The 12,128-nt window shown below is 34.1% G+C and overlaps 1 protein-coding gene across 1 annotated transcript; it reads left to right on the top strand.

Moving 5' to 3' along the window:
- Positions 1-1,910: 1,910 nt before the first annotated feature.
- Positions 1,911-8,965, top strand: LOC142534258 (uncharacterized). The gene is made up of 7 exons (XM_075641195.1): positions 1,911-2,013; positions 2,226-2,288; positions 4,082-4,154; positions 4,244-4,337; positions 7,242-7,349; positions 7,472-7,520; positions 8,247-8,965. The coding sequence occupies exons 2-7, from the start codon at positions 2,256-2,258 to the stop codon at positions 8,709-8,711; spliced, it is 822 nt and encodes a 273-aa protein (XP_075497310.1). The 5' UTR covers positions 1,911-2,013; positions 2,226-2,255; the 3' UTR covers positions 8,712-8,965.
- The last annotated feature ends 3,163 nt before the right edge of the window (positions 8,966-12,128 follow it).

The raw sequence follows: 12,128 nt of genomic DNA, 5'->3' as shown, positions 1-12,128 counted from the left end.
TTTATGACAGGGCTCGATTGAGCAAACATTTCACTTATGATTTTCAGTCAGTTATGCACGTATTATAATTGCTCATGATAAGTTATTTTCACGTTATGGCTCATGACATGATATTTTATCTCATGCAATTTTATTATATTATTTACCCGTTATCTACAATATAAGCGTGCTGAGTCTTTAGATTCACTAGACTTGATTGTTGTAGGTACTGATGAGATCGGGACCGAGGGCGGGGACCAGTGAGCCAGCTTGGGTCGGCAGTAGTGGAACCCGATGACCTCATTTACGGCATTTACCATTTTTATGCTCAAACATTTTTATCGGTTGTTGGATTACTTTAAACTTGTTATTTTGCGAACAATAATTTCTTCCGCTGCTATTTTGAACATTAAACTTGATTTATCAGTTTATTTTGGTGAATGAGGCATTTTAACTATTTTAAAAAGAAAATTTTAAATTTTTCGTCAAATTTTCAAACACGAATTTTCGGGCCATTATACCTTAACTTGTTTTCATGCACACTATCAAATCCTTCACATTGCTTTTGAAGAATTTCTTATGCATCTTTGGCAGAGATGCAATTAGTGATCAACTAAACATGTTAATGTCGACTGAAGTGAAAATTTCATTGAGTGCTTTTGAATTGAAATTCAAAATTTAGACTTCATTAATTGTCCAAGCACTCTCTAGTTTGATTCGACTATCACCATCCACATCCACAGTTCTTTGTGGAGACCAACCATCCAGAACACGTTCTCATGCTTTTTCTTCTATGGATTTAATGTAGACCCTCATTTTGAATTTCGAAATAGCATAATTGGATCCATCCAAAACCCGTGGTTGAAAAACAGTGTTGGCAAATAACACGTCCATTGTACTTTGGCAAAAACTTGTGTGAGATGGTTTCACGGTCGTATTTTGTGAGACATATTTCTTATTTGGGTCATCAATGAAAAATTATTACTTTTTAAGCTAAGAATATTACTTTTATTGTGAATATAGGTAGGGTTGACCCGTCTCACAGATAAAGATTCCTAAGACCGTCTCACAAGAGACCTACTCTTGTACTTTTACATGTTTAAACAAAAATACCCAAAAATCTCACTTAGTAATTGTTAAGCATATCTCTGATGCTAATTGAAAGAAATATTTAACATAAAAATACAAAAAAAACTAAGATTGTGTATATCAGATGTGTTGCAACACCTATTCACAATTATATCTTATTTATTGACGTCTTTTGTCCTAAAATTTATTCCTTGTACATTGTCCTATACAATATGGAAACAATTAGGAAATAAAATCTTTCAAACAATATTATAATATCTAGAGATGTTATCATAAATATCAATATCTTAACAAATCTTATTTGTCTAGAAAGACAAAACATCATATCTTAATATCACAATATTATCAATAAAAAAATAATTATAAAATCAAATATTTCTTTCAAGAAAAATTAGAAACGCTGTTAAAAATTCAATATAATATGTGTAATATGATTATTTATAACAAACTGATGCTAAATTTTGAAACAATCCAAAAGTAAATTGCAACACAAATTTACTTGTGACCATTGATTTATTGTGTCAATAAAAAAATTATGACTAGTTTGCTTTTTCCAATTGCCTCACAATATTTTGAATAAAAAGTTTTGTTCTACATTTTAACTTATTAATGAATAACTTTTCAAGAATTTTTTGTTTTTTATAAGGTGATAAAACGTCAAATTATGAACGATGAAATTTGAAGTTTTATAAGTTTAAGTGAGTTTATAACGAAATTAAGCATGTATTGGCAGCCTGCTCCATGTAAAGACTAATGTCCATTTTTTTTAATCGTATTGTATTTATCCTCAATTTGTATGTTGTTGTAATACTATCGATAGTAGTACTGTTCGCTTGTTCGCTTGTACGTAACCTCTTCGACAACCATTTTCCAACAATATTTAGCGATTTTGATTTCGTCAAAGCACAATTTCTTCGTATTCCTCGAGAAAAATTGGTAATCATGGTACGAGATTTCCAACTCTGATTAGAAGAATCTTATTTTTGCCGTATGAAGCATTAGATAGATCGAGTTTTTGTTTTTCTTGATTGATTGCTCCCCCACTCTTCTGCTTTCTACTCCATTCCTTTGTGTACCTCAATCATGATAAATTGTGAATTTTTAGCTTGATTAAGTTTTGGGTTTTTTGTATTTCTTCTTAATTTTTCATATCTTAGCGGAGTTTCGTATGACTGTTGGATTACACCATGAGGAAGAAGCTCGATACTCGGTTCCCCGCTGTAAGTTTCACCGTCACTCACTCTTTTTGGTTGATTTATCGATTTTTTGTGTGGATTTGTGTGATTTGTTACTCGTTTTGGATGTACCGTCTTGCTTGAAATGGAAGTGAACTGATTTTTTACCATCCCTGTGATTCCAGTATTTGCGAGATCTCGTAGTTTTTTTCCCGTTTATTTTTTAGTTTTGCTGTTTTTTTTAGTGAATTTGGAATGCTGTATTTTTGTAACAGTCTCTTTTATTTTTATTTGGATGTTTTCTCAAGTAAATAAATGTGATGTACCGACCCTGAGTCGTGGGCTTTGTACCCATATTTATGACTCATGCTGTATGTGCTACTACTCATGTTGGACTAATCTACGGCTCATGACCATTAGTGGTGTATGGGTATGAGCTGGGCTTATGTTGGGTCGGCCTAAGTTACATGTGAAGTGAAAGGAAATATTAATTTAGGAGAAGATGCAATTTCTCACCTTATTTGCGAAGGCCCAATGTGTTGTAAGTTATACTTTTCCTGTTGATCTGTAAAAAAAATTGTTAGATAGTATACCGTCTTTTAACTGAACAAGCTGGAACTGTTTTAGTTCAGCATTTCTCCCATTTTAATATAATAATGGGGTATCTTTTGGGAGAGATGAAGATTTGAATTTATGAAAAATATGTAGTTCTTGCATTCATTTCTCGTGTGATTATAGTAGTTTGTATCCTATCTGAAAAGGCTTATCCTATCAGTTGCATTGAACTAGCGCGTTGGTTTTGTATTTCAGGAAATGTGGAGCAATATGTAAGCTCATTGCTCATTTGATGACCACCAAATTTGTGATTCTAATTAAATTAGTATTCTTGTTCAGTAGTGGCTTATGCATATCCTTTTCCTATATGATGGTACCTCCGGAGTTTAAATAAAATTTTGATTTTACTTTCCAAAGGGGATAATCAATAACAAACATTTCAGGATGATTTCGCATAGCTTAATGGAATGGATCAGAGTAGTTTTTACAATGGAACCCGAAAATCTTGTTGATTTTGTGGTAGTCCATTAAAACTTTGATAGAAAACATGGAAGTTTACAAAAAATATCATTAACCAAAATGTTTTTTAGAAGTGTAATAGGCTTAGCTATCACAAATTGCTTCATCATGCTAAATGGAAATCTGAAAATTGTAATGTTGAGGCTTGGGATCTCATGCTATCATGTCAACAGGCTATGAAAGATGTAGTCTCGGTGCCATGGTGTTTATAAGTTTATGCTTTGAGCTGTTTACTATCATTTATACGGTTATACCCATATATGGATTTAGTGGTCACACTCTTGGATATCACTCTTCAAGTTGAATTTGACTGCTCAAAAGCAATTCATTTAATTGCCACTTTTGTGTTGGATCCTGATTGCTATTAGTGTACATATATCATGCACATTCTTCGTTATTAATGATTTTCTATTTAAGTTGCTGTGCACTAAAAGATTCTTACATTTTATGTTATGTCATATGTGAATGCTCCACTTTTCATTTTAGCTATAATCACTTGTAAGATTAATTATCGTACCACTGTTATTAATTTTATTTTTCACTTTTTTAGACACTAGTTATTTGCAGAAAATTTTACCTTAAATACACCAGGAAAAAATAAATATGCTTGATAACCAAGAACCCCTTCGTTTTGCATGAAAAACCTGCATAAATGAACGAAAAGATTAAAAAGACAGTAGATATACAGCTGATTATGTGTTGTTCTAATAGAAAATGCTAGTCTATTATTCTTTCTATGTCTGATGAAAAGTTGTGTTTGCCAGGCTCGGATTAAAAAGATAATGCAAGCTGATGAAGATGTTGGGAAGATTGCCATGGCAGTACCTGTTTTAGTCTGTAAGTGTTTGTTAGTTGTTGGCCTATCAATTTTTTGTAGTGTCATAGTCTCTCTCTCATATATTTTTCTCTTTGTCATGTTGATTCAGCCAAGGCATTGGAATTATTTTTGCAAGATCTTTGTGATCGTACATATGACATAACCGTGCAGAGAGGGGCCAAGACTGTTAGTGCTTTGCATTTGTGAGTGGAGCTACTGTTCTCTACTATTTCTTATATCTTCATTGTTCAGCCTGTTTTAAGCAGCTGTATTGTCATAAGTTTGTGTTGGAAACTGAATTTCGGTTGTTTAACAAACTGAACGTCTAACTAATCTAGAAGAATGATAGAAACTGATCTAAAATATGAAAACTATCGGTTGCCAGTAACTGAAGGATAATACGCAGTTTTTCAAAGGAAACTGAACCAACAACTGAACTACACAGACAACTGACTGATCAGTTGGAACTGTTCAGTTACTACAAACAATTGTGAGCTTATCAACTACAATCAATCAGCTGATCCCTCAGCTGTCCACGTAATCAGTTAAGGAATAAGAAATTCAACCGTCAAAAGTTGACTGCAACAAGTAGTGGGATCGCAGCATTTCAGAAAAGCTGCAATGTACGACTGTCAAAAGAATGTTGACGTGGCAAGCAACGGATATAAATGTTCAAATTGTATTTAATATTACCGTTGGAGAGAAGCCTATAAATAGCAGAGAAGAGCAGCTGAAGAAAAAAGTCTTGGAACTTTTGAATCCTTGAACTCTGAACGACTATCGATTTTCTATTCAGTTACTCTGCTGAAATCGTTGCTAATATCAAAGCTCACACTTATTGTATACATTCATAGCTTTCAGGCTATACTTCGAGCTTTCAACACAACTGTAATACTCGATCTTGAAGAGATCAGTTGTGTTAGGTAAACAAGTTTGTAACTAAGAGTTTCAGTTTGGCATTGTTAAGTCTAAAACTTAAGTGGGTTTGTACAACCGCTTGTATCGATCAAAGTCTTTTAATGTATATCATATTCTTGAGATAGAAGGGGTGACGTAGGAGTATTTGAAATCTCCGAACATCCATAAAATCTTGTGTCCTCGTATTTCAGTTTATATTCTATCTATCAGTTAGTTTGTTTCCGCACACTATTTGTTAACTGAATGATATTATCTTACAAGATTCCCGAGTATCAGTTTATCACTAAATTGATTCATCAGTCGAAAAGGTTTTGAAAATCGTAAGTGTTTATTCAACCCCTTCTAAACACTTTTCCACCTTTAACCGATTCTATCAGTTTGTCTGGTCTAATTGTATCGTGGCTGTGCAGTACTTCTCAGTTGTTGCATGTCCACACATCCTGCCTTCTATTTGCTTTAAATTCATTGATGTTACACCAGGAAAAAGGTCTTGCCATAATTTTATGTGGCTATTGACGTGCCATTTACCAAGCCATTAAATCACATAATACTTAATTTGTATTTGATTTCCTGGCAATTGGCTTCATGAGGTCGATAAAGGTTTCTAAGTGTATTAAGCCAATAATTTTTGGACATAAAGGCGAGTGAGTATTGTTCTTGAGCCCTGAGACTTATGGATTGACATTTTCTGCTCAAAAATAGGTTTGTCTTCCTCCTGTTGTAACAGTGAAGAAATATGAGGTGTACATTAGTGAATTTAAGAAAGTGGGCATGTGTATTATTTTATTTACTTTCCACAGTTGAATGCGAAGTTTCTTTATGAACTGATTAAGCCTTTTCATGCTGGTATTAGGTGCTAATCATTTTTTTATTGCTCTTTGTGTTCCTCTGTATATTTCTAGGGATTACAACGTACAAAATTAGATCTTTGATTCGTGATGCACCTTTGAATTGGGTCTCACTACTTGAACCCTGAGGTTTTAAGCTAATTGTTTGGAATTGATGTGTGAGTGGGTTTGAGAGAGTTTCTGTGATTCATTGACGCTGTCTACATAAAAAATAACTTTTGTACAAACCTGAAAATTAACGATGACTTTAAAATTTCTGTTTATAATTAAGAAGGCAAATGACAAGAATACTAAGTTCATTCAGCTTAAATTTTTCATTTTTAAATTTAATTTTCACGGGATCTGGTCCATCTCATTGGTGGAAGCCTTGATTCAACCGCTCTTTGACAATCTAATTCTATTCAGAACAAAAAAAATTCTTCTTGTCGAGCGTAGGTAATTTTCTGGCATATATTTTTAGCATTCTGTTGAAGGCTTGTCTTTTTTATGTCCTTACTCAGGCTGACAAGTCAAATAATGAAATTAGTTGTTTTACATCAAAAGCGATTCCACAAAGTATACATATATGATGAAACTTTATAATGTCTTTACTGCTTGAGCTTCAAGTTTTTAATTTGAACTTGGAGCTAACTGCATCAACACCTCTGTAAAAAAATCAAAAAGCGAAAAATTAATAGCATTCTAGATCCCCGTGTTTTTAAAATAGGAATAAAACCCCCTACCAGAGGGCAAATGTGCCTAAGTTTTTTGTTACGAAGGGGTGAAATTTATATGGTTTTAAATATGAAGGGTGTATTAACTTATTAATATTTTTAGGGGGTTTATGCCTTTTACCAAAGCGGTTGGTGCAATTAGCTCTTTTTAAGTTACATGATTCATGATTGTGATATTAATATTCAATACAATTCTCCCTGTTGTCATTTTTTAAATTATTATATGTACATGAGAAGTTTAACGGGCCAAAGCAGGATAGTGCACCAACCCTTTTTAATTTACATTATTCATGATTCTGATATTAATATTCAATACAATTCTTCCTGTTGTCATTTTGGAAGTTATTATATGTTCATGAGAAGTTTAATGGGCCAACTAAAATGAGCTGAAGCAGGATGGTGCTTATGAATTTTCAAAAAGACACCATGTGATTCTTTTCTAATCTGCATTAAATGTACCTTTAATTTGTTAGTTCATTTTTATATCTCTTATTAAATATTTGACAAATTAACGATTGAGATTGCTCAACCTTGTTAATTTCAATCCAGCTTTGTGTGGTAAGACATGGCAAAAATATAGCAAGTCTGTAATCTGCCGTAGCTTCTAACTTATTTTTTTTATATGCAGAAAACATTGTGTACATAGTTATAACGTGTTCGACTTTCTGAAGGACGTAGTTAGCAAAGTTCCCGACTATGGTCATTCTGATAATGCAGCTGAAATGCCCAAAAGAAGGTTACGATGTTTTCAACTTTCCATCTGATCCCTCTACTGGAATTTGGATTAGTTTGTGCTTGATATTCCTCCGTGGTTTCCTTTGGAGACTGATAACCTGAAATTATGAACTGCTTTGGCAGGAAAGTTGAATCTAACGACAGTGATGAAGAGCCTAAAAGAGGTAGCATGGTAAGAAACCCTTCAATGAAAGTTTTTACTATCCGAAAGTTAAATATTCATCTTCAACTCAAATTTTTTTCCTTGCGAGGGTATCATGTTTTTCCTCTAATCAGTTGTTGGCATAACTGTTCACGGTGATCTATAGTTTCATTCGGATCTAAATATGGCATTGAATAAATGTCTTATTGCGAATTGAACATACTAAATTTGATTTAAAGTTGACCGAAGTTTTGATTTTCAATTTTCTGTAGTTATCTACTGTCCAGTTATCTTCAGGTGCCTGTATTTAGGTATGCACCAGTGTAGAGTAAAAGCTGGTTTTGCTAAGCCACTTTCTCAAGACGAATTATGTTTACATTTGACAAATAAATTGCATATCAATAACTTGGAGGAGTAGCTCAAAATAGGCGAATACCGTAGTTGTATTGTATTGTTATCTGGTGGAGTAGATTGAAGGTTTTAGCAACTACTGACTGCTTTTATCCCAAAGAAGCTTTTTTAAATACCAAGTTTGTTGATAGTTTATTTTTTGGTCCCATCAGGGCAGCAACACACCCTGTTGGTAGGTAACTTGAATAAAATCTCGCAACTTGGTAGTAATTCAGAAGATGGAATTGTCTTAAATTTACGCACCAGTCTGTACTCGTTTCACTTGGGTGGCTTTTTTTTTTAGCATTTTCTGTTTTTCTGATTCAAATTCCTCGTATTGAGAGTATCTGACCTTGTTTACTGCAGCATGAAACCTGCCACCCTAGTAACAGTGGACGTGGAAGAGGAAGGGGCAGAGGAAGAGGACGTGGGCGACCCAGCAAAGCAACAGAGAGAGACACCTTTCGGCATGAGGTTGAATCTGTCTCAACTACTACTCCTCAAACTATCAAAATAATCTTGAGTCCTCGTCAACCGGTTGAAAACAACTCTGATTCAAAGGAATCACCGAATGACAACACCAAAGTTGTCGAAACCGTTCATTCAGAGTCCAATAAGAATTTTGATCTGAATGCTGGAGTAGATGACTTTTCAGAAAAACTGGCTTCTGCTGCTGCAGCAACCGTTTCTGGACCTGGACCTTCAGATGGGAATAATGAAGAGTATCCTGGACTTTCAGAAACGGATAGGATGGCCATTGACCCTGTTCACCTTGCGCAGCATAGTTCGAGGCCGGATGAAGATGAGGAAGATTATGACAATGAAGGTTAGAATTATAAACCGCCGACTTTGTGAAGTTCTGATGCACTTAGATTGGATTTGGATAATTATTTACTCCGTGGAAGTCGCTAAATTAACAAGTTGAGATTGTAGATTTGGTTTCCTCTCTTGTTCAGTAGATCTGTGTGCTGTTGTTAGTTTCAGATGTATCTTTGTGTGCCATGTGATCCCACTAAAAGATCTTATTGTTGTAAAATATTGAACTCTTCTCATATCGTTACAGCTTTCTGCTGGAGTTTTAGTTTGCATCAGTTCTTGCTTCGTGGTTGTGATTAATTTTTTAAAAAGCAATTACATGTATTTCTTTCTTCGATAAAGTTTGAAAATGTATATAATTACCCTTGTTATTGAGACTCTCGACAAAATTTTATGTTTCTTTCATACGATTTTATAATCCAGTAATATTATTCTTTAAGCATGAGACCATCTGAAACTTTACGAATGATTTTATAAAAATTCACATAATCACCGCCGCCCATTCGTCCAATCGTGGCAACAATCTTGGAGTAGGTACAGCCTCCAGTGGCAATTATTACTTTGTGATTTTAACCATTTTTCATTTCCTACAAATACTCTACTAATAATTTTTTTTATGCTTGATTAATAATAGTATTGTTGGAGTTTAATTTAGTCCAAAATGAATAGACCCAAAGCTCAAGAAGAAAAAGAAAAAGAGGAAATAAGTTGCGATAAGATAGCCCATCATGAATTTGAATAAGTCCATTGCGTACGGGTAATGAGATAATGGGAAATGTCATGAGCAGATCGTGAATAATGGAATAATAGGGAAACCACTCATAATTTTTGAAGAAAATAAACTCATCTGCATATTAGAACAACTCATCACTCAGCACAAAATTCTACAAATTCTCTGTAAATATTTTCATGGATTTAGTATCAAAATTTCAGCATTATTTAGCTTTTAGCGTGCTTATCAATTCCAAATTTCAACATATTTATTATATTTTTTTATGTTTTAATGAATTTCTACAGTTTTGTAAATTAATGAATTCATGATGATTAATTGTTTCCATTTATTTCCAGTGTCTTTTTCACTAATTTTCTTCTATTTTTGGTGCATATTTGCTTAGATGATTAGAACTAACTGTAACTTCCCGAAAATTTGAATGTCCATATGAACAACATGCATGCAAGTTATTAAATTTCTTTGGTATTTTATTAAATTCTTTTAAAGCATTAAATACATGTTTATTTCATTAATTTGTGTTTTAATTCAAGGTTTGTTTAAAGTTTCATGCATTAGGATTTTTAGTTCAGTTCGCGCTTGATCGAGGAACAGAGACCGGGGATATTCAGGAAAAATATTTTTATTGAATAATTATTTTTAATTATTTAATATGAGGTGTTTTTAAGTATGATTTTTGAAAATGGGTCTTAATTCAAGGTTTGTTTAAAGTTTCATGCATTAGGATTTTTAGTTTCAGTTCGCGCTTGATCGAGGAACAGAGACCGGGGATATTCAGGAAAAATATTTTTATTGAATAATTATTTTTAATTATTTAATATGAGGTGTTTTTAAGTATGATTTTTGAAAATGGATCTTGGTTGGGTATTTTACCCGTCGGGTTATATTTTTAACCGGTACACAAATTTTAACGATTCGGAGGACTTTTTGAGGGTTCGAGTAATATTTTCAAAAACTAGCCAACACGAAATATTTTTCGAGAGTATGTTTGGACTTAATAGACCTACTTTTAAGCTTGTTGTGCTTGAAACTCTTTGTAAACTCTTTAAACAATAATTAATGGCCCATTAGAGCTTATTATATTATTTAATTATTCCCCTAAACTCCAATAAACCTAATATTCTTTTCCATCAGCCAACACCCTCACTTCTTCAGCCATTTTCACGTAAAACTCCAGCTGGTAGATTCGGTCCTCCATTATTTTGAAAACAAGTCTTCTTCCCGTCTCTCCGGTGCTTCCCCGACGTGAAATTCTTCAAGCTTTCGAACCCTCTTTGTCTTCTCCTTTTATGATAAAGCGAGATCATATGTCAGATTCGGAATTCTTCCAACTGATCCAATTGAAGTAGACGTCGTTCAATTGGATCAGCACCTCCATCAGTAAAGTTAAAGTTTAGTGCTTTTGTTGCCCAGTATGCCCGATGCTCCAACTCTACAGGTAAATGACATGCTTTACTGACACCTACCAATTTTTCTAAAATCCGCTTGCTCTCTCGGTTCCACACTTCCACTTGACCACTCGTCTGGGGTGATAGAGGGTAGAGATCTTATGTGTGACACCATATTTGCTCAAAAGTTTTTCAATTAGGTTGTTGCAAAAATGGGTGCCACCATCACTAATGATTGCTTGTGGTGTTTCAAATCTGTTAAAAATATTTTTATATAAAAATTTCAGGATCACTTGAGCATCATTAGTGTCATATGCTTCTGCTTCTGCTTCTACCCACTTGGACACATAATCAACAGCAACAATATATTTCTTCGTGAACGAACTGGGAAATGGTCCCATGAAGTCTATCCCCCACACATCAAAAACCTCATAGTCAATGATTTTATTTAATGGCATTTCATGACGGTTAGAGATGTTACCTATCCGCTGGCATCTATCACAGGCTAGCACATAAGAACGAGCATCTTTAAAGAGGGTTGGACAATAGAAGCCACATTCAAGTAACTTAGATGCCGTCCTTGTTGGTCCAAAATGACCACTTACCTCATGGTCATGGCAATGGTTGAAAATTTGACCAAATTCCTCTTCTGCAACACACTTTCTTATCATGGAATTTTCACATATCTTAAACAAAAATAGTTCCTCCCAAAAATAATGTTTCACATCAGAAAAGAATTTCTTACGTTTGTGAAATGATAGATTGGGTGGTGGAGTGCCTGTGACAAGAAAGTAAGCAAAATTTGCATACCAAGGATAGTGTTTCACCACTAGCAACTGTTCATCCGGAAACCAATCATCTATCTCATCGTTTTCACAATTTTTACTAACATGCTCAAGCCTAGAAAGATGATCAGCTACCACATTCTCTACACCTTTTTTATGTTTTATTTCGAGGTCAAACTCTTGGAGAAGTAATATCCACCTAAGCAATCGTGGTTTGGCCTCTTTCTTAGCAAGCAGATATTTAAGGACAGAGTGATCAGTAAACACAATTACTTTCGACAAAACAAGGTATGAATGGAACTTGTCAAGTGCAAATACTACTGCAAGTAACTCTTTTTCAGTGGTGACATAATTTAATTGTGCTTCATCTAGAGTCTTACTTGCATAGTATATAGTGTTAAATATATTGTTCCGCCTTTGGCCGAGGGCAGCACCAACCGCAGTATCATTGGCATCGCACATGACTTCGAAAGGTAGATCCCAATCCGGTGCTACCAAGACAGGAGCCGTCACCAAGTGCTCTTTTAAA

Source organism: Primulina tabacum, unplaced genomic scaffold (assembly GCF_025594145.1).
Source record: "Primulina tabacum isolate GXHZ01 unplaced genomic scaffold, ASM2559414v2 Contig443, whole genome shotgun sequence".
In the NCBI taxonomy this organism is placed as follows: Eukaryota; Viridiplantae; Streptophyta; class Magnoliopsida; order Lamiales; family Gesneriaceae; genus Primulina; species Primulina tabacum.
The sequence above is the reverse complement of the archived record's forward strand: the minus strand, read 5'-3'. Positions and strand labels throughout refer to the sequence as shown.

Excerpts from the sequence above, each read along its gene's own strand:
- LOC142534258 (XM_075641195.1), top strand. The coding sequence starts at position 2,256 with ATGAGGAAGAAGCTCGATACTCGGTTCCCCGCT. Across the intron at positions 4,155-4,243 it reads GGCAGTACCTGTTTTAGTCT|CCAAGGCATTGGAATTATTT; the intron begins GTAAGTGTTTGT and ends ATGTTGATTCAG. Across the intron at positions 7,521-8,246 it reads AGCCTAAAAGAGGTAGCATG|CATGAAACCTGCCACCCTAG; the intron begins GTAAGAAACCCT and ends TGTTTACTGCAG.